The sequence below is a fragment of the Lygodium microphyllum genome, chromosome 14, assembly GCF_053477565.2.
Source record: "Lygodium microphyllum isolate KBCC chromosome 14, Lygodium_microphyllum_v1.1.10, whole genome shotgun sequence".
In the NCBI taxonomy this organism is placed as follows: Eukaryota; Viridiplantae; Streptophyta; class Polypodiopsida; order Schizaeales; family Lygodiaceae; genus Lygodium; species Lygodium microphyllum.
In genome coordinates, this window is record NC_141148.1 from 58,987,479 (window position 1) to 59,007,425 (window position 19,947).

The window sequence follows — 19,947 nt, forward strand, 5'->3', positions numbered from 1 at the left end:
GTGATATGCATAGCAACCATGTCACCATCAGTTTGTTTGCCATTTTTGGAAGGAACATCAATCCAACCATGTTGGGGCTAGTCGAAAGGTTGTAAAACGTGTTTTTCTTTATTCAAATGTTTCGAGATAGGGGTTGTATTATCATGAGAACCTTCAACCATGAGATCATTATTATCAGGTGGAGTAATCTCTGCATTTGAAGTGGCAATGTTCTTTAGGCACTTAGCCATAAAGTGTCCCAACTTTCCATAGGATAAGTAGTGGTTTGCAAAAGTGTCCAATTTCAAGCAAAAACATAGAGTGTATATTCTAGGACAATTTAGGTACAACCAATTAGGCCTTTTATGAGAAGTATCCCATAGCATGCATACATGGTCGCAAATTGTGGCCCTTAGATTGGGCGAAACCAAGACATTGCCAACAATTGCCTTAACATCTCTTAATAGAGGCCATTACACAATGGGACAATCTTTGACTTCCAACCACATTGGGCGTTCCCGTTGAAGCAAATATTGGAAGTTTGCTATCGGTCTCCATGGCACAACTTGAACCAAACAATGATCAAAGAATAAGGGCATTGATGCCAAGGGATCATCATGGTGTGTTGCGGATTTTAGCAATACCTCATAGAAACCTCTTGGTTTCACAAAAATTTCATGCACGGAATCCCCTTGCAATAACAACTATAACGACTGATGGATCCAAGAAAGCATCGAGATCTTGCTTTTGAAGAAGCGGACACCACCTCTCTCCGTAGTTGTTATGTACGAAAGATACAATATTGTACAATACGATAAAATACGGTACTAAATGGTACCTTATGATTTTGTAAGGTACGGTACAATATTAGTACAATTTTTTTAAAAACTTCATTAAAAAACCCACAGATCATTAAATGATAGGATACATATTTAAAGTGCAAATAGCCATTTCATTACAAAATAAGATGATTACATAAGGGTGGCCCTCATGGTCACATGCGTTGTGTACAACATGTGATACAACTAAAGTCTAAAGACTAGTATATACATGGATAATGGATCATAGTGGCATGTGGATACAATGATAGTAGATACAAAAAAGAGAGACCTATGAATCTATAGACTCATCAAGAGAGTCTGAAGATGACTCCTTGGGATCGGATGATAAGATACTCTCATACTCATCCTCATTGATGAGATTACCATCATCATAAAATGATGGCTTCCTAGGCATCGATTGTGTAGGCGGGCCGGGGGGGGGGGGGGGGGAGATGTTATCAGGAGGCACATGATGAGAGCTACTAGAGCATCGCTTTACATGTCTACAAGCCACTTTAACCACCCCTCCTCGATATCGGAGGGCTCTGAATGACCATGCCCTTGCTACCACCTACTCAAATTCCTCGCCCATGAGCACTCTGACAGCAAGTGTCACGAGTATCTGCTGCTATAAGCTCTGTATATAGCTGTAGAAACATCATCTCCTCCTCATCCGTCTCTTGATGTACACTCGAAAGAGTGTCACCCGTCAAGTTGAATGTATCAGCATTCACCTACACAATGTACATAAGATTCTAAATTCTAAAGTCTAAATTGTAAAGTATAAACTTTAAACTTTCAAACAACAAATTTTAAATTTTATGGTTAAGTGTTTAACTACTTGGACTATCCATGCTCATCATATCCCTTGTCATGTGTAAGTTAATGTAGCAATAGATTAGCCACGACTGTTGTGCACTAGAGCCGATTGCAAATCTTCGTGTCAATGATAGAATATGTATGCTAGTTTCTCTCATATGCACCCGAAGAGTAGTCCTGAGTACAGACTCTCATGGCTAAGGGTTGAAGGGTCTTCAAGGTGTATCCAAAGTTTTGCCACCAAAATAGAAGCTTTACAAGTGACTCTCTTCTCCAATAAGCAGAAGAAATAAAAGTCACATGCCCTCTCCGATCTGCATAGCATCCTAGCTCCTTCAGCATTGCATTGTGGTCATCCATAGGGACCATATGGGTCAAATAAGCAAGCTGGTCTAAATAGAGCTTTCTATCATCCATGATCATCGGGCACTTGTAGGTTGGATGCATCAATGCGGCAAAACCATGGATGGGCTTATGCATCCATGCCCATCTCCTCTCTGCTATCTCTAGAACATATGCATGTTGTGTCTTTGTGATAACCGTGCAAGTAAGTGTCTCCAACAATATTGCTCTAAGGAAGCAAAGGAGAAGGTCGATTGTGGATCCCTTGCAAACACTCATATGTAACACCCTATAAAAGAGAGTCACGACATTGTCAGTACGGACTTTCTGTCAAAACTGCTCATTGGGACACTAGCGTTGTATGGCTTTAGCCTCCTCTGTCTAATGCTCATCCCAGTCATTCCAAAGGCGGACTGCACCTCATAAAGGCTCTTGAGCAATAACCACATGTAAGCAAACTGAGTTGAAGAAGGCTTCTTCACGTTGAGTGTTCTATGCTCCGGATACATTGCAAGCACCTTTACCTTTACTGTGAAGAAGGTGACAACTGATGTGGCTTTGTGGACTACCCTCTTTCCCATCTTGAGCTTTCCAATGTTCTCCATGGGCAAGTTCAAACAATGACTTGCGCATGGAGTCCACACAATTGTGGGAAACTTGGCCTCAAGCAAACCACCCATCCACCGATAATATGATGCATTGTCGGTAACAACTTGCACCGCATTCAAGGGGTCCACCTTGAACCACAAATTACAAGCAAGTAACGATACTTAGAGAGAGAGAGAGAGAGAGAGAGAGAGAGAGAGAGAGAGAGAGAGAGAGAGAGAGAGAGAGAGAGAGAGAGAGAGAGAGAGAGAGAGAGAGAGAGAGAGAGAGAGAGAGAGAGAGAGAGAGAGAGAGAGAGAGAGAGAGAGAGAGAGAGAGAGAGAGAGAGAGAGAGAGAGAGAGAGAGAGAGAGAGAGAGAGAGAGAGAGAGAGAGAGAGAGAGAGAGAGAGAGAGAGAGAGAGAGAGAGAGAGAGAGAGAGAGAGAGAGAGAGAGAGAGAGAGAGAGAGAGAGAGAGAGAGCGATGGCGGATCTGGTGCCCCCTGATTGCGACGCGTTTCCAGTTTGGTGGGCGGGAGTTCTGTCCTGCGCGTGCTTCCGTCTGCTGCGACCTTCTTTTTCCTGCGCCCGTTTTTCCTTTCGACCTGTTGCCCTGTCTGCAGGCGCAGCCTGCAGTCTGCCCCTATCGCGCTTGTATCTCGACCTGCCGCCCTGCCTGCAAGCGCCGCCTGCAGTCTGCGTCCCTCTCGCTTGTAGCCTGCCTTACGTTCGCCTGTACCTCGGCTTGCTGCCCTATCTGCAGGCACCGCCTGCAGTCTGCTTCACTTTCGCCTATCTTTTGTGACCACGGGGGTGCAGCGCAAGGAGTGCCGGGCGTCCACAGAGCGGACGGGGTCCGCAGGACAGTCTGACAGGCCGCGACATTTGCAGAATCAGAGACAGGGAGCCCTTACCTGGCAGTACGTGTCTGTACCTCTGCGCAGATCAGTGAGCTGATCTGCTCCTGTTCACACAGAGAGAGGGAGAGAGAGCGAGAGAGAGAGAGAGAAAGCAAGAGCGTTGCTCTTGGCTGTGCCCCCTTGACAGAGAGAGAAGATAGCAGTATGGCTGGTCTCTATATGGATTTTCTAGACCGGACGGTGGCAGCCCTTGGCCTTGATTTTGATATAGAGGAGCCAGAGGATATGGTGCCGTGCACGGAGGAGATGCCTTCGGGTTCTGAACTGCCGCCTGCAGGCAAATGCTCGAAGCATACTTCTGACGAGCCAATGGGTCCTCAGGAACGTTCCTATGCGCAGGTTGCCTTTGATTCTGTGGATTCGCAAGAGATTGACTGGGAGCATTTGTTGGACTTTGCCAATACTCTGCTTGGCGATTATGTCCAACATAATAATGAAACTTTTTTTGACTCGGGAACTGATGACGTGCTGGAAGCCACGGTGGACCCGAAATCAGTCTTGCGGTCTTTTTCGGTGTTTTATGACCGTGCCGTTATACTTTTCTTCACTGGTAGGATCCTAGTGCTTTCACATATTCGCTAGTGGATGCACCATTTATTGCAAGGGGAGTGTGTTGAGGAGATCTTCCTTGGACCCCACGGCTTTTATGAGGTGCTGTTGTAATCAGAAACACAGCGGGCTGAGCTCCTGTCCAAGTTGCCATTATTCTTTGATCGCCGCTTAGTCCATGCTGTACCATGGCGCCCTATGGGAGACTTCCAGTGCCTGCTTCAACGAGAATGCCCGGTGTGGGTGAAAGTGGAAAATTGTCCGGCGGTCTATTGGCCATTGTTGAAGGATGCGATGGCAGTTGTGGGAACAGTGCTGGTTCCCCGAAGCCTCACGGCTATGAATCGAAACCGTTTATGCATGTTATGGGACACGGCCAGGAAAAGGCCTGCGTGGCTTCGCCTCAATTGCTTTGGCATGCATCCTTAGCATTTTCGCTTGAAATGGGGCAACTTTGCAGGACATTGCTTTTCATGTGGTAACTTGGGGCATTTTATCGCCGAATGCCCAGAAAGACAACCGTCTTCCGAGGATGCGCATGTTGTGCTGCCTAAGGATGACATAGTGCTTGATGCCCGGCATAGAAGGCCCTTCAGCCACCTAAGGTTGTGGATAAAGGCAAACAACAGGTCCTGGGTTTGGATTCCCATAGCACTGATTGGATGGAGGCACGGCAAAAAAAGGTAAAAAGGTGGATGCAGGCCTGGCAGATTCTGGGCCTAATGCTTCACAAGATTCCGTGCGCACGTATATGCGCAGGAAAGAAATGTTCACTTTACAGCATGCTGCGCGTACTATGGCCCTGTCTGCCCCCCGTAATCAGTCTACAAGGAAAGTCTATAGAGACGGTCCCAAGGGCCCATCTGCTAAGCTGGCATTTGATACTAAAGGTAATGTTATTACACCCTGGGATCGGCATTATCCCCGCCCCACTCCCAAGGCAGTGGATTTTCCATCTACCTCTAAAGCAGGCCGCCACAATTCGTTTGGAGTATTGGATGATTTTCTGGATGAGGGTGTCCTGGATGCTCTTGCGGAAAAGGTGAAATCGAGGCAACAGGCGCCTCGTTCTTGATTTCCTTTTTTTGAAGATAGCCACGTGGAATGTGCGAGGCATTTGCTCTCGCCATAAGCAACATGCCATGTGGACTGTCTTGCATGAGAACCAGTGGGATCTATTGTGTGCAGTTGAGCACAAAAGTCACGGTGAAGCAGGAAAAGTTGTGGATTGTCATGGATTCCGTCTGTTTTATGCAGGAACACATGCTACGCACTATTCGGGCATGCTGATGATTGTCCATGAGAAATACCAGCCTGTTCTTGTTAAAAATGATGTACAGGGCCGCTTTCTGGTAATCAAAGTCTTATTTGAAGGAGAGATTTTATGGTTGCTGGGCCTCTATGCTCCGAATGATCCCGCATCCCGACGGGATCTTTGGTCGACTTTGCAGGGCTCGATGTCACTTGGCCGAAGGGGTTTTTTGATGGGAGATTTCAATGTGTGTGTTGACTCTTCTCAGTCCACTTCAAGGCATTCGGTAATGAATGCGCCGGAAAGCCGGGTGTGGAATTCCTTTGCTTTGCGCGTACTTAAGCAAGATCTTTGGTCTTGGCTTCACCCTTCTTTTTCAGGGTTTACTTTTCATTCCGCATAATATGCAACTACTTGGTCGCGGTTGGACCGAATGTATATCATGCAGGGGGATGATTTTCTTCCTGAGATGCTGGAAATGAAGGTCTTGCAGCAATATGCATTGTCGGACCATTTCCCCCTCCAGCTTGAGATGCGTGCACAACCTATTGCACCTTTTATGCAGTTGCTGGATAGACTCCCTTTACGTTTCAACTCCTCTTATTTGAAGCATCGAATTTTTCAGGGCTATATGCAGCAATTGATTGAGAGGTTCTTATTGGACTTCGCCTCTGAGGGCTTGGCTTCCTTTGCACGGCTGCTCTCTAATGTGCAGCGGGTTGCTCGACAGTATGGGATCCATCATGCCTCTCGTTGTCGACAACGTCGACATGCAGCAGAGGACTTACTGGCTTTGGTCCGTTCGTTGCTCGTGGATACCCCAGATGATGATTTTCTGCTGTCACTGGAGATGCGTTTGGCCCATCTTATTCAAGCGTTTCAGTTGAAATCTTATCAGCAGGCCAAGCTGCATAACTTGACTGACACATTGCAAGATAGTGCTTGTCAGTCTCATAAGTTCTTTCGCGCCTTGCATGCTTCTCCTGCTCGCGAAAACATGACTAGACTCCAGGATTCGGAAGGTCGCATGGTCACTGATCCGTAGACCATTGTCAATATGTGCAGAAATTATTTTATGGAACTTCTTGGTTTTTCTCCCTCACCTTCTAGCCAGGTTACACATGCTCGCTCGGTCTTCTATCATCTGGTCCGCCAGCAGGTTCCACTTGATATGCAAGCTACTTTGGAGGCGGATATTTGCGAGGAGGAGGTTAGGGATGTTTTGTTACACCTGCCTAAGGATAAAAGTCCTGGTTGGGATGGTCTCACTAATGAATTCTTTGAGAACTCGGCCACGCAGCTGGTGAAGCCATTGGTGGTTATGTTTCAGCAAGTTTGGGAAACAGGGGTCATGCCTTCCTCATGGAAAGAAGGCCTTATCAAACTGATTCCAAAGGTCCCTTCGCCATCAATGCTGCAACATTGGAGACCAATTTCTTTGATGGGCTCGATGTATAAAATCTTCTCCAAAGTGCTTGCGAATCGGCTTCACAAGCACCTTCCAGCTATTGTGCATCCTCTCCAATATGGTTTCATTAAGGGCCGCAACATTCTGCATAATATCTTAAATGTGCAAATGGCTATTGACTATGCGCGGCACTCCAGTCAAGAAGTGGTATTGATTCAATTGGATTTGGAAAAGGCTTTTGACTATGTGGACTGGTCTTTCATTGCAGATCTCATGTTTGCTATGGGTTTTGGTACTCGGATGTCCCGATTGATCTACACCATTAGTGCTGCGGCTTCTTCAAGAGTTATGCTCAATGGTGGGGTTACAGAGCCATTTGTCCTTGCATGCTCGGTCAGACAGGGTTGCCCTTTGAGTCCTCTCTTCTTTGCCTTGGCGACTCACCCGGTCCTTTCAATGTTATCCTCAATGGCGGCTTCTGCTCAGCTGGTAGGATTGTCTCTTCCTTTGGGGCAGCACTTCATTAGCCAATCTTTGGCTGATGGCACCTTTATGATTTTGCGGGCGGACAGGGACAACATTCGAAAGGCATTAGATGTTTGGACACTCTTTGGTCAGGCCTTTGGTCTTCGCATCAATGCCTTTAAATCAGCCATACTCAGTTGCATGGAGCCTGATTTACAGTCATTAGGCTGGCAGGGCCAGGTTATTTCCCGTGGCTCCATTGTAAGGCATCTTGGATACCCATTGAGGGTGGATGTACGGCCAAAGGAACTACTGGAGTGGATTTCACAAAAACTGGCGGCGAAGTTTATGTATTGGAAGTCGCAAGCGTGGCCATTCCATGTCCGTCTCAAAGTGGCTCGGACAATTATGCTGCCAATGCTAACGTATTTTTTGCCATTGTTGCCGTGGACGCCTACTACTTTGAAGGCTCTCACTCATCCCATTCGTTTCATGCTATGGAAGAAGGATTCACTGCAGGCAGGTATTTCGTGGATTTCATGGTCACATACATGTACCCCTAAACGCATGGGTGGTGGAGCTATTTTGGATGCGGAAACTCATATGCAGGCTCTTCGTTGGTCTCTTTTTCGTGCCATGTGTGTGGATCATCACCTGTGGACCATTATAGCCCGTTATTTTCTTGAGGACAGCGGGCTATGCCATGGTAATACACGACTTCGGGCCTCCTGGTGGCATGTCCTTAATGCTGACTCTCGATTTTCCAGTCCCTCTTCCTCTGTGTTACTGCACTTGGTCGGCTCTTGGAAAGTGGTGCTCCAAAAGGCCCGTTGGCATCCAATGGGCGACCACTTGCAAACTAACTCCTTTCAGTTGGAATTGTTGGCAGTATCGAGATTACTTTCATGGGACGAGAAACATGAGCTCAGACCGAGATTTAACCGCATGGCCCGTTTAGGTGTGACTTCGATTGCGGATGCTACCCTTGCCACTTGCAATGTCCTCGCATCGTTTCGGACTGCTAGGAGACTTTTCAGGATCCCGCGCGGATACCGTGGTTTATGGGAACAGCTTTTGTCGGAGCTTCAGGGTAGGCAATCCTTTCCTGCCCTGGCTGTATATCGTCCTTGGCAGGATTGGGACCTTGCAGGCCGGTTGAGTTTGGAAAAGGCCTCTACTAATCAGGTGTATCATCTTCTCATTCAAGATCATCAATGGCTGGGTGTGAAAGCTAATACTGTTTGAGGACTGCGGAAATCGCAGTCATGGTGGAAGGCAATGGTGATGGAGGGCTGGCTGAATAGGGCACCTTTCAAATGCAAGGTCTTTCTTTGGCGGGTAATGATTGGTGGTAATCTCGAATGGCAATTGTTTCTTCTGTACCACTATTGCGGAATCGGCCCGACATCGATTTCTTTCTTGCCCGTTCGCCAAGAATATCTGGTCACTCTTGTCGCAAATCTGGTGCGCAGTGGTGGGGTCCTTACTAACTCCTTTCGATTGGGTTTTTGTGCGCCCAAAGTACCCCACACCGCCACAGTTACATATGAAGATCTTATTTCATTTTTTCAGATACTGGGGATGCTGGCACATTTGGACCACACGCAATGCTTTTCTCTTTGATTCGGCCTCTAATGTACCGAGACACATTGCCAGGCTTAAAGGGCTCTTGCATTGGCAGATAGATCTCATCCGGCACTCGGACTTGCTCCCTCGGGAGGATTTACTTCCCTAGCATATGGCAATTGCCTTTGGGTCGTTGCCATGATTGATGTAACCTTTTTCGTGGACTAGTACGGGGATTTTCCACACGTTGGCCTAGGGCCCTCGTGTCTTTTGTAATCATGTAATCATGTAATCTTGTACCCTTTTTTTTGTAATTAATACAATTACCTTTTACGAGAGAGAGAGAGAGAGAGAGAGAGAGAGAGAGAGAGAGAGAGTGTGTGTGTGTGTGTGTGTGTGTGTTGAGTCTCAAAAGATTCCACTTTCAAGATTTAAGAATCAAGAGAGAGTAGTTGGGGAAAGAGAGAATCGATATAGATATTAGAGAGAATAGGGAGATAGGTAGTCATGTGTAAATTATAATGAAGGAAAGTGAAACAAATTTAAAAGACAATGTATACCTCAATAATAGCTTGCCGAATGTGGTGGAAGATGAAATGCGGCTATCGTTTTTCTCCTCCTCTTGCCGGTCTCTATGGCTTGCAAAAAGAAAGTGCCGAGTGGACATAATATGAGTATGTAGATGGTACCTTGTTTCTCATGATCACTCCATCCATCCGTGAGAATGGAGCAACCATATTTTATCCATGAGGTTTGAATGGGATCAAAGGCTCTATCAATCCTCTCCTTCTCTTCATCAATATTTTTTGTCCTCATGTCATTGTATGTGACACCAATCCATCCTTCACATGGACTCACATTGGCAATGACTTTTATCATCTTCCTCCATTGCTCTTGCTTTAGGACATTGAATGCAAGATTGCACTCAATCACCATGCGTGCAATTTCAACATCTGCAAGTTATTGTATTTCTCTAAGAAAGGCAATTGATCCACACACGTGACCGGGAGGGAGCTTGGGATAGAGAGGATTGCCTCTCCGTTTTGCTGTAGTGAGCCTCTACTCTTTGTATTTTTCTGGAGCCAGATGCAGATGTGGAGCCTTCACCACCAATGGTGGTGACCTCTCAGGCTGAGCTTCAGAACCTGGTGTCATCATCCAAGTGCAGTGGACCATTTTCCCCCCTCATTAACTTCATGGTCAGAGGCCCCAAAGCCTCCACAACCTGGTCAGTGAAGGCAGTATTCAATTCTGACATACGTAGGTTCCTTGTCAGTATTCAGATTGTGCAGGTTGCAGGTTACGTTTCTTTGAAATGTCTCTTCTATGCAGGAGTCTGGACTGCAACATTTGCCTATGAAGTATTAACCAAAAATAAGGTTATTGTATTAATTACAAAAAGGTACAAGATTCTGTTGCTGCTCTCTCTCTCTCTCTCTCTCCCTCCACACCACAACACACGTACATCTTGCACAAGTCTGCTGGCCAAGCACAGTCTTGGATGGAGTTCAAATGTAACTGTGGGAAAGCGTGGTAATGTAAGCAGTTGCTATAGTGCCTATGTGCAGGCTGTAACTATCTGGAGGTCTGTGCAGTGCTGTGTGTGAGCAATGCTTATCAGGGTCAGCACGTGAAAATGCACTGCTGGTTGTGGAGATGCCTGTCTGCCAACATGTGAGCAGCACCTGTTTGTGAGACAGCACGCCTGTCAGATATGGCCCGCCCTGATGGTATCAGGGCGAACGATGGCAAGTTCACGTAGGTCTGTCACGGATGCGCAGGTCTGCTCGTCTGCAGAAGAGTTTGGCGTGCCTGTCTCTGTATCCGTTGATCCTCAACCTGCAGTGCCACCAGCAGAAATCCAAACGTGGCAATGGCCTGCAAAGTGGGAAAATGGGCCCACTGCAGGGAATGCATGCCACAGATCATGGCAGCCCACAAAGCAGATGAATGGGCACTATACAGAGACGGATGCATCATTATCACAGATAGGTGCCAATGATGGGCTGCAGCCTATTAGATACACTCGAAGTTCATAGTGTCAAACTCTTAATGGAACCATGAGGACTGATCATAGAAACAGGAAATGGCCGTTCCGGCACATAGGAACGGATTAACGAGTTCCGGGAGATCCCAGGCCAGGAAACGCCGGCGGAACATTCCATCCCGTTCCATCCTGTTCCCTGTCTGTTTCAGGGCTGTTCCCTGTTTGGAACGGCCGTTCCAGCAATGGAAATTAATTTTTTAAAAAATTGTTTGTTGCTCGACAACTTCGCCTCTTCTCTCCCGCCTGTTGCGCCCGTCGCCTACCTGCTTCGTCTTCTTTGCCTGGCCCACCTGGCTCGCCTGCGTATCCTGCCAGCTCTCGCCTGTTGTGCCAGCTCCCACTTGTCTCGCCAGCTCCCGCCTGTTGCTCCCGCTTGCCTCGCCTGTCCCACCTGCCCCGCCTGCTGCTCCCACCTGCCCTGCCTGCCCTGTTTGCCTCGCATGCTCTGCCTGCTTGCTCCTGCTTGCCTCTCCCGCCTGCCTGGCCCCCGACTCCCGCCTGCGATCAGGCGAGGATTCTCGAATCAAGCACTGATTGAAGTGTTTCAACTTTCTCTACCCAGTACTGATTTTTGTTTAGTAAGACCATTATCTCCCCCAAATTTGGGGCATTTTGGATCAGTTGTCGGCAGTTGCCCCAAAATTTGGGGCTTTCTCAAGGATTGGGGCCCAAATTTGGCTGCAATGTCCCCAAATTTGGGGCATTTTGAATTAATCATTGCCCCAAATTTGGGAGCTGAAAATGCAGCCAATTTTGGGGCATTTTCAGCAAGGGAATGCAGGCTAGAATGCCCCAAATTTGTGGCATTTTGAATCAATCATGTAGGAGGAATGCATGCTGGAGTAACACCAAATTTTGGGCATTTTTAGCAAACATTTAACACATGCATGTTGAAATTTTGGTGCAAATTTTTGCAATTTCATAGATGGCAGCATTGACATCTATGGGATCTTCATCATCCTCAGCAGGTACTTCGTCAACAACTAGACAAAGTCGAAGCACTACTTGGTCATGGTGGGATGAGGTAGATGCAGGGGTGCCATTGAGAGGTGGAGGGGCTCGCCCTCGGAAATGCAAACTTTCCACTTATGCTCGCACTAGTGGGGTTGATAAAGTGAGAGCCCATCTTCTACATGAGGAGGGGAAAGAGGTGCGTTTTTGCACTAATGTATCAATTGAGAAAAGACAAAAGTTACTTGACCGCATAGCTACTTCTATGGGAAATTCACATGCCAAGAGGACGCCAATAATACAAGTGGATCCAACAACCTGGACTCCAAGGCCAGCAGGGCATGGTGCTTCATGCAAAAGACCACTAGGATTAGCGGCTACGTAACCTTCTCGTGGGACATCAGTGGCAGCAGGTCGTAGTGTTAGACAAAGTTCATTGCACACTTCATGGGAACCAACGAAAAAAGAGGAAACAGATGCAGGAGTGGCACACTTTTTTAACAATGACCATATTGCATTCAAATCAGTTGGGTCACCTTATTTTTTAAATATGGTGACAAAGATTGCAGAGTATGGACCGAGATATAAGACCCCTTCATCAGAAACTATCAGGACTACATTGCTTCAGAAGGAGAAAGCAGCCATAGAGATTGCAACAACAAATATTCGCAATCAGTGGGCAAGAAATGGAGTGACACACGCTATAGGTCCATACATGGTGTTGTCGCATATTCTCGTGGGGATGTATACTTCATTGGTAGTCATGATGCTTCAGAGACTGGAAAGAGTGCAGATGTATTGGCATCCGAGTGGTGCGAGGCAGTGTAGGCTGTTGGGGTAGAAAATGTAGTGCAGTTTGTGGCAGATGGTGAACCTACAAACAGGGTAGGAGGAAATATTTTAATGGCAATGTATCCACATATCACCTTTAGTCCATGCATGGTGCATGGCTTGAATAACTTGTTGAAGGATATTGGGGACTTGCCATGGATTGCATCTCTTGTTGCGAAAGGCAACAAGATTATCCCATTTATATGTAATCATCAGTACTTGCATGATGAGTTTCGCAAAAGAAGTGACAAAGAACTTCTCAAATACTCGGATACACGATTTGCATATAACTTTCTTATGCTTGGTCGATTGCACTATTGCAAAGGTGCAATTAGGGAGCTATTTGCTAGTGATGAGTATGCAAATTGAACTGGTGCAGCCATTGCTACTGCTGTGTTATGTAATGTATGTGTCTCTGATAGAGATTTTTGGGATAAAGTGAATTGCACCAACCAAATGGTTGATCCTATTATGCACATGTTGAGGCTTGGCATGGATCCATACATTGGAAAGATCTATGAAGGAATGGATCGCATGGTTGAGAGGTTGGAGAGTTTGGAACCAAATGCAGACTGCTATCTGCAGATCAAGGAGTTATGCATTAGCAGATGGAATGAGTATGAGTCTCTTATGCATACTGTAGCATATGTGCTTGATCCTGAGTTTCAAGGAAAGATGCAAGAAAGAGACCTTGAGGCGGTCAAATCTTGGAACACATTGCTTGCAAGGCTCTATCCTAGCTGTGAAATGCAACACAAAATCAGCTCTCTGTGCATCGGCAAACATTAGGGATGTTTGGTACAGAGGATGCACCAGAGGACCTGACAAATATTGGGGCTGCTTTATGGTGGAAGGACTACGGGGCAGAAGCTCCAGAGTTGCAGAGTTTGGCTATTTGTATTCTTAGCCAAACAATTAGCTCTTCTTGTTTAGAGCAACTATGGAGCTCATTCAATCACATTCACTCAAAGAAGAGAAATCATCTTGGTACAATGAAGACGAATGCCCTAGTTTATGTGAGCTCCAATCTTCACTTGGTAGCTCGTACATCAGTTGCAAAGACTGATTCTTTTATACATTGGGAAAAAGATGAGGATGATGATGATGATGATGATGGTGATGGTGATGGTGAGGATGTCGTTCAGCAAGATGAGCATTCAAGCACAATGGAGCCATCTTCCATGAATCAGAGCACGTAGCGGCTAGCCTTTTAGAATTTTAGAGTATTGACTTGGAAATTGGAGCTCTTGTAACTTGGATTTTTAGACTTTAAAGTTTAGTGCATATTTTGTGTCTTTGCAATGCACACTTGTTGGACTTATGCAACATTGTTGATTACAATGTTGAATCATGAATGCAACAATTCATTGTTGATTACAATGTTTTGAATCTTTATTATTGTTGAAACTTGATTATTATGTCTGTGATTTCACGAATTATGGTTAATATGATATATCTCTCTAGATTCTAACTTCTAAGACTTAAGTGTTGATTCCCCGTTCCTGGTAACTATGGGACTCATGCATGGCGATTCGAGGAGACCTTCATTGGCAGAGGCATCATCTTGTGTATAGAGACACACGAGAGTCCACCAGTCACTCACTTGGTAGAGGTAAGTGGCTTTAGATGGGAGATGGCATGCCATCCTAGAGCCTGATCATGTGGAGGGACTAGATGGTTTGGAGGAGTAGCTGTATTGTAAATGGAGGAGCTAGAACACATGTTGCAAGTCATGCAGAGGGATCAATAGGCTTGGTTCATGTGGATCTTGATAAATACAGATTGCACTTGTGATATATACATGGCAATATGCTACTTTGCTCTAGCGAATCCCCAATATGCACGGCAGGGGGAGAGTCACCATCTCTACCATTATACGAGGATATTATGCATTATTCTAGTATTGGAGACGTCTTGTTGGTAGGGGACTTCAATGCTCGCACAGTAGAGAGACGTTCTTTTAAGAGTGAGGACCACATGTATAGTGAGATAGCACTAGAGGAGATGGGGGCGGGGACATCAGAGGAGATAGTTAACTACACAAACTATTGTGACCACCTTCTAGGCTTTGAAGACGCACATGGATTAGCCATCCTTAACGGCTTGGATAGATGGCCTAGTTCGGATGCTCTCACAGGCTTCCCACATAAGCATGCATCGAGAGGTGCAGGAGGTGGCCCTTCTAGAGGATCTACAAAGAGACTAGGGGTGAGCACAATGGACTATCTCTTAGGACCCTTATCCCTCATCCCTGACATATAGTCTATCAGAGTGTCCCCTTGTGCACTAGCAGTTGCAGATGACCATGCCTACCTACAGTTTACTATCACATGCAGACATGATGTGACCCCTCTAGTGAGCAGCCACCCAAGATTCCCTAAATACCACTTACACCAGATTGACAACAAGTACCTACTCAGTCCCCACATATCCCTGGAGGTACAACACAGCTTGCCGAAGCACTTCATACCTTAGTCACCAAGGATTTCTTAGTCATTGGCGTAGAGCAGCTTCTGAGACTGATATAATAATGCCTTGGGTGTGTGTGGAAAGTGGGTGGGTGCATCCTGGACAGATGCATCCTGCTGATATGTAGACTCGATTAGATGTGTAACTTTTCAGACAGAATAGGAGTAGGGTAGAAACTTGGGTTAACTTGTTTTATGGGATAAGCAGTGGTAGAGTTTTGGTCCTTCAGGTTGGGGAAGCAGCAGCCACTCTTCATGCACTAGGTGCATATTGATCCCGTAGTTGTTAGGTATGAAAAGTATGATAGGGTATTTTATGATAAATATGGCACTGAATTGTACCTTTAGATTTTTTGACGTATGGTAAGATATTAGTACGATTTGTTTTTAAAATTATCATTTTGGACTATATATGCCATTAGAGTATATAACATGAATACATTAGGCTAACAAGCCAAAATCTCTATGGCATATGCTGCATGCACAACATGTGCTGCAACTTACAAGTGGATAGATGGGAGTGGATACATCAATGATCAGACAAAGGGGTTTTTGGGTATTAAAAAGGGGCAGTTTTTTCATAGTCAACGATATGGATACATTCGGCGTTGTACAATATGGATCATACTGTATGGAGTAGCCCAAAGGGTGTATGGATGCAACCATGGTCGATCTGCATCTTGTGACATTTTTGGAACTAGATTGCCTAGGTTGGCCAGTGCTGAAGGTATGTTAGGTCAAGGTTATGCTCCACTGCAAAGGTAGTCTGAGACCAAACGATTTTGAGATAACTAGCAACTTAAAAGCACAAAAAATGCTGGTCTTTTCTTGAGACAATTTTCGGGCATATAGGTTCTCCAGCAGCCAGATGGCAACCTTTTTGTCCCAACAAATGTTCACCCTTTGGTCTGTGGATCAATGCTTTCCTAATGCCATGAGTCCTGTGGTTTTTCTTGATTTGACCATTATTAGGCTTTGCCAGTTCCCAGTTCCCACATCTCAGCTTCTGTGCTATTCCCTGTAAAAGATCAGGCGCCGTGAAAATTAGCAATTTCTTATTTCAAGAACTATGGTGTTCTTTCATTTGAAAGAATATGTTGCTCCATCTGTAAAGCAATTGCTCAGAAAAAGATACTGCACTGTTTTGTTTCTAAAATGTTCTTGTGAATCTCTTTTTGGCTGTCTGTTGTGTGCATAAGGCAGTTTTTCTCACTTTTAGCAGTGGGTTTCTGCTTACCTGCCCTGCAACTGTTTACAAAATGTAAAGCAAAGCATGATAACTGTCTGGAATTTTACATTGGCAGGTGTGTAATGGGAAATTGCTTTAGTCTGCAGAAGAACCATGAGGCAGCTCTGAAGTATTTCCAGAGAGCTTTGCAACTTGATCAGTACTTTACATATGCGCACACATTATGTGGACATGAGTAAGTAAAAACTCCTGGATGGTTGCACTGTTGAAAAGATGCCTCGTGACTTTGCCTTAATGTGCTGCATTCCTAAGCATACAGGAGTGAAGTGCACAGTATAAGGAGGCTTGGGGCATGAGACATTTTTTCTAGATTTGAAGCTCTATATAGCCATGCATGTGCTGCTTGAATGGCTGTTCAAAAATACCATCACCCCCAGCCACCTGCAACCCTCTTCTTTCACAGCCCCTCTGATTCCGTTCTTTTTTTGTGGCACTTCATTTTTTTGTTTGTTTTGGTGGTTGGTCCTTTTCAGTAAAATATAATATTAGCTTGGGCACATCTTATCTTTCTCTTTGCTTGAAAAAATATAACCAAAACAACTATGAGGAGCTTGATCATAGGAAATGACAATGCAGTGAGTGCCAGAAAGATAATGGTCAAACATTGGACAGGAGCTCACACTAGCAAGCCCTGCCTGTAAATTTGTTGCCCTTAGACAAAACCTACAGTAATGTTGTTGTTATGTTCATAGGCATTGAGTGCGCGATTGTAGGGAACAGAATGTATTGCTTATGCAGATAAATTGTTCTGTCTCCATGTCACTGCAGATATGTAGCTATGGAGGATTTCAAGGAAGGTCTCTCTTGCTATCGTCATGCTGTAAGAATAGATCCTCGGCATTATAATGCCTGGTAAAGAGTCGCTTGTTTTCTGTGCAATCTACAGTTTGCATTTAGGTGCAGCAGGTCTAAATCTGGCTATTTTCTAGGTATGGACTGGGTACAATCTATTTCCGTCAAGAGAAATTTGAGTTTGCAGAGTATCATTTTCGGCGTGCCCTTCTCATTAACAATCGCTCCTCTGTACTGCTCTGTTATCTTGGCATGGCGCTTCATGCATTGAAGGTGGTCGTTCACTTAAGGATACTGCTTGTTTTTTGTGATGTTTTGTAAGATGCTGAGGTCTTGGACTTCGCTTAGTAACATGCTTTTTCACTTGAATCATCAGAACAATGCAGATGCGCTTGCCTTACTCGAACAAGCCATGGCTGCTGATCCCAAAAACCCATTACCAAAATATCAAAAAGCTAATGTTCTAATGAGTGAAGAAAGATACGGAGATGCACTGAAAGAGCTTGAACGTCTGAATGAGGTTGCTCCTCGAGAAAGCAGTGTCTTTTTTCTTATGGGGAGAATTTACAAGAGGTTAAACAAGCCAGAGCAAGCAATGTATCACTTTTATATTGCGTTAGACCTAAAGCCATCAACATCAGATGTCAATCTAATAAAGGTAACAATGTGAGGTTCACTTAATGGCCTTACGTGGATTTAAAAAAAGGTCTATTTAGTACTTATGCTTATAGTATATGTCACATTTCTATGCAGAGTGCCATTGAAAACCTGAATGTTCCAGATGACCTGGAAGAAGAGAACTTGTAGTTGTATATGGCGGTAGACAGTAAACCTTGTCAAAGCTTTGGAGCTACATGTTTAACGTGCGTGGAGGGTTGCTGCAGCCCAGTGCAGTTTTCAACTCTCATAACACCGTTGGCTAACAAACACAGGAGAACTCTGCCTTTACTCTGAAAACTCAATTTGGAGCGTCTTTTGTTTTGGTCATCTGGGAGCATGACTGGAGGCATCCTGTCACTGCAAGTGTCTATGGAAAGTTATTGCAAGTGCCTAATGGAAGCAGCAGCACCAGAGTATTGCTGGTGCTCGACCCATTTTTCTGAGATTTCAGTGATTGCTCAATACATAGTATGGAGCACTGCTGGCCGAGCGTAAGTCTCCACTGACCAAAGTTGTACACTAGAAAAGAGTTCTGAAATGTAGGCTCCGGATAGTTTGAGATGCCAGCATTCTTGAAGTTTTTGCAGGCAACTGCATGTTACAAAGAGCCCCATTCTGTATAATCTCATGAGCTTTTCCAGGCTGTGTATCATAAACAGGAGTCCTGCATATTTTTATTATAATGCGGTACTCCCGAGGTGTTATTCTCAGTTTTGCAGTGTAGTGATGCTGAATATTTCTCATTGTTTGCAGAATTGAATCATCTTGAAACTTTAAAGATGGTGACATATGTTTCTCTTCTCTTTTTGGGGCAAGTGATACTTCCGATGACTTCATGGTGCAAGTCAAGGCTGTGCATTACACTTAAAATGGCCGAATAAGTAACCTGTTGACCAGGAGCATTACGATGATTATGAAAGGAGCTTTTGGGATATCAAAGTCCGGGATTCTGAAGCATGTCTGGGATGGGAAGTATCAGCATGCCTGGAGAGATGAGACGAGCACCCAACTACTGGAAAGTGGACGTTTGTCACAACGAAACAATTCACCGAGGTAAGCTTGAAAGGTATCCAGAGACAGCCACTTCCAGCTGATCCTTGCTGTAGATGTCTAAGCCCAGGGCATAAAGCCGAGGGTCATGAAATGGAAAGATGAGGAATCATGTCGATTGTGCAATGCTTAGACGCGTTACTTCCAGGGACATTAAACTTCAACAAAGCCCATCCATCATAAACGAATCGTGTCTCGTTTGGGAATGAAGCTTTTTGGGCCCTCTGAGAGAGAGAGAGAGAGAGGTGTATTGATGTCCTAGAGGCCTTCAAGCAGAGCATCGGATAAATAGATGCATCAAGGTTCTGTTGCAACCAACTTCGGAGTGCCATTGCCAGAAAAGGAAAAGCAATCGCTAAAGCTATGAAAGGTACCAAATATATCATGACCCGAAAGCAACTTGGTACCTAGCCTTCTTTCTAAGCTCTCGTGGTATTGACACCTCGATATACCAAGAGATGGTGCCCTCCTTTCTAGTCTCTTAGCTAGGGGATTTCCCTTGGTAATGCTTTGAGCTAGCTAGTGTAGGTTCATATGTGATCCATTCTTGGGTTCCCTTGAAGCAATTCGATGAGAAGGTTATCACCGGCCGCCAAGAGCCAAGTACTTTTAAGTGCGTTTATGCTCAAAGAAGCACTCTACTACTGATGGCATGGCCATGCACTGCTTGCAAATGCATAAAAGCCATTGTTGATAGGTAGGGTGATCTCCAAGAGCTTGCTTTCTCGAAATAATAAGTTGACATTATCGTTTTGACAACCTCCCAGCTAGTGCTTCCTTTTCTCTCTTCTTTCTATCAAATTTCGGCTCGCCATGGATCTCCACACCGTCCTTATCTTCTTTTTCTTTACCATCAACCACATTCCCGATCGTCTTGTAGGCACACCATCTTCCCCCTCTCAACTCCGTAGATCTGCCTACATTTGACATTTGAAAACCCCTATAAGATAAGCTTGGATAAAAGGGGAAGGAGATCTTATTGAAGAAATGAGAGAGGAGTGGGAAGAAAAATAGGATCATGCGCCCCCCCCCCCCCCCCCACCAAAAAAGAAAAAAAAGAAATTCCTTGAGCTTAAATGCGCATCAAAGAATGGGCGACTAGAGTTGGCTTATTTTGCGAAGATGAAGTAGTTTTAAATGCATTTTTACATACGGCTTCATTGAACTTTAAGTGCCTGTGTAAGTGTACTTATA

General features: G+C 45.1%; 1 protein-coding gene across 3 annotated transcripts in view; it reads left to right on the forward strand.

The window, feature by feature from the left end:
- The window catches only part of HBT (CDC27 family protein), a 135,112-nt gene extending 115,504 nt beyond the window's left edge, over positions 1-19,608 (forward strand). For 2 of the 3 annotated variants that reach the window (XM_087692848.1, XM_087692849.1), the window contains 5 exons: positions 16,307-16,426; positions 17,020-17,103; positions 17,181-17,316; positions 17,420-17,701; positions 17,797-19,608. In XM_087692848.1, coding sequence (XP_087548974.1) covers positions 16,307-16,426; positions 17,020-17,103; positions 17,181-17,316; positions 17,420-17,701; positions 17,797-17,850 — 676 coding nt within the window. In that variant the 3' untranslated portion in view covers positions 17,851-19,608. The remainder of the gene's footprint in view (positions 1-16,306; positions 16,427-17,019; positions 17,104-17,180; positions 17,317-17,419; positions 17,702-17,796) is intronic. The other variant, XM_087692847.1, reaches the window with a different exon arrangement.
- The last annotated feature ends 339 nt before the right edge of the window (positions 19,609-19,947 follow it).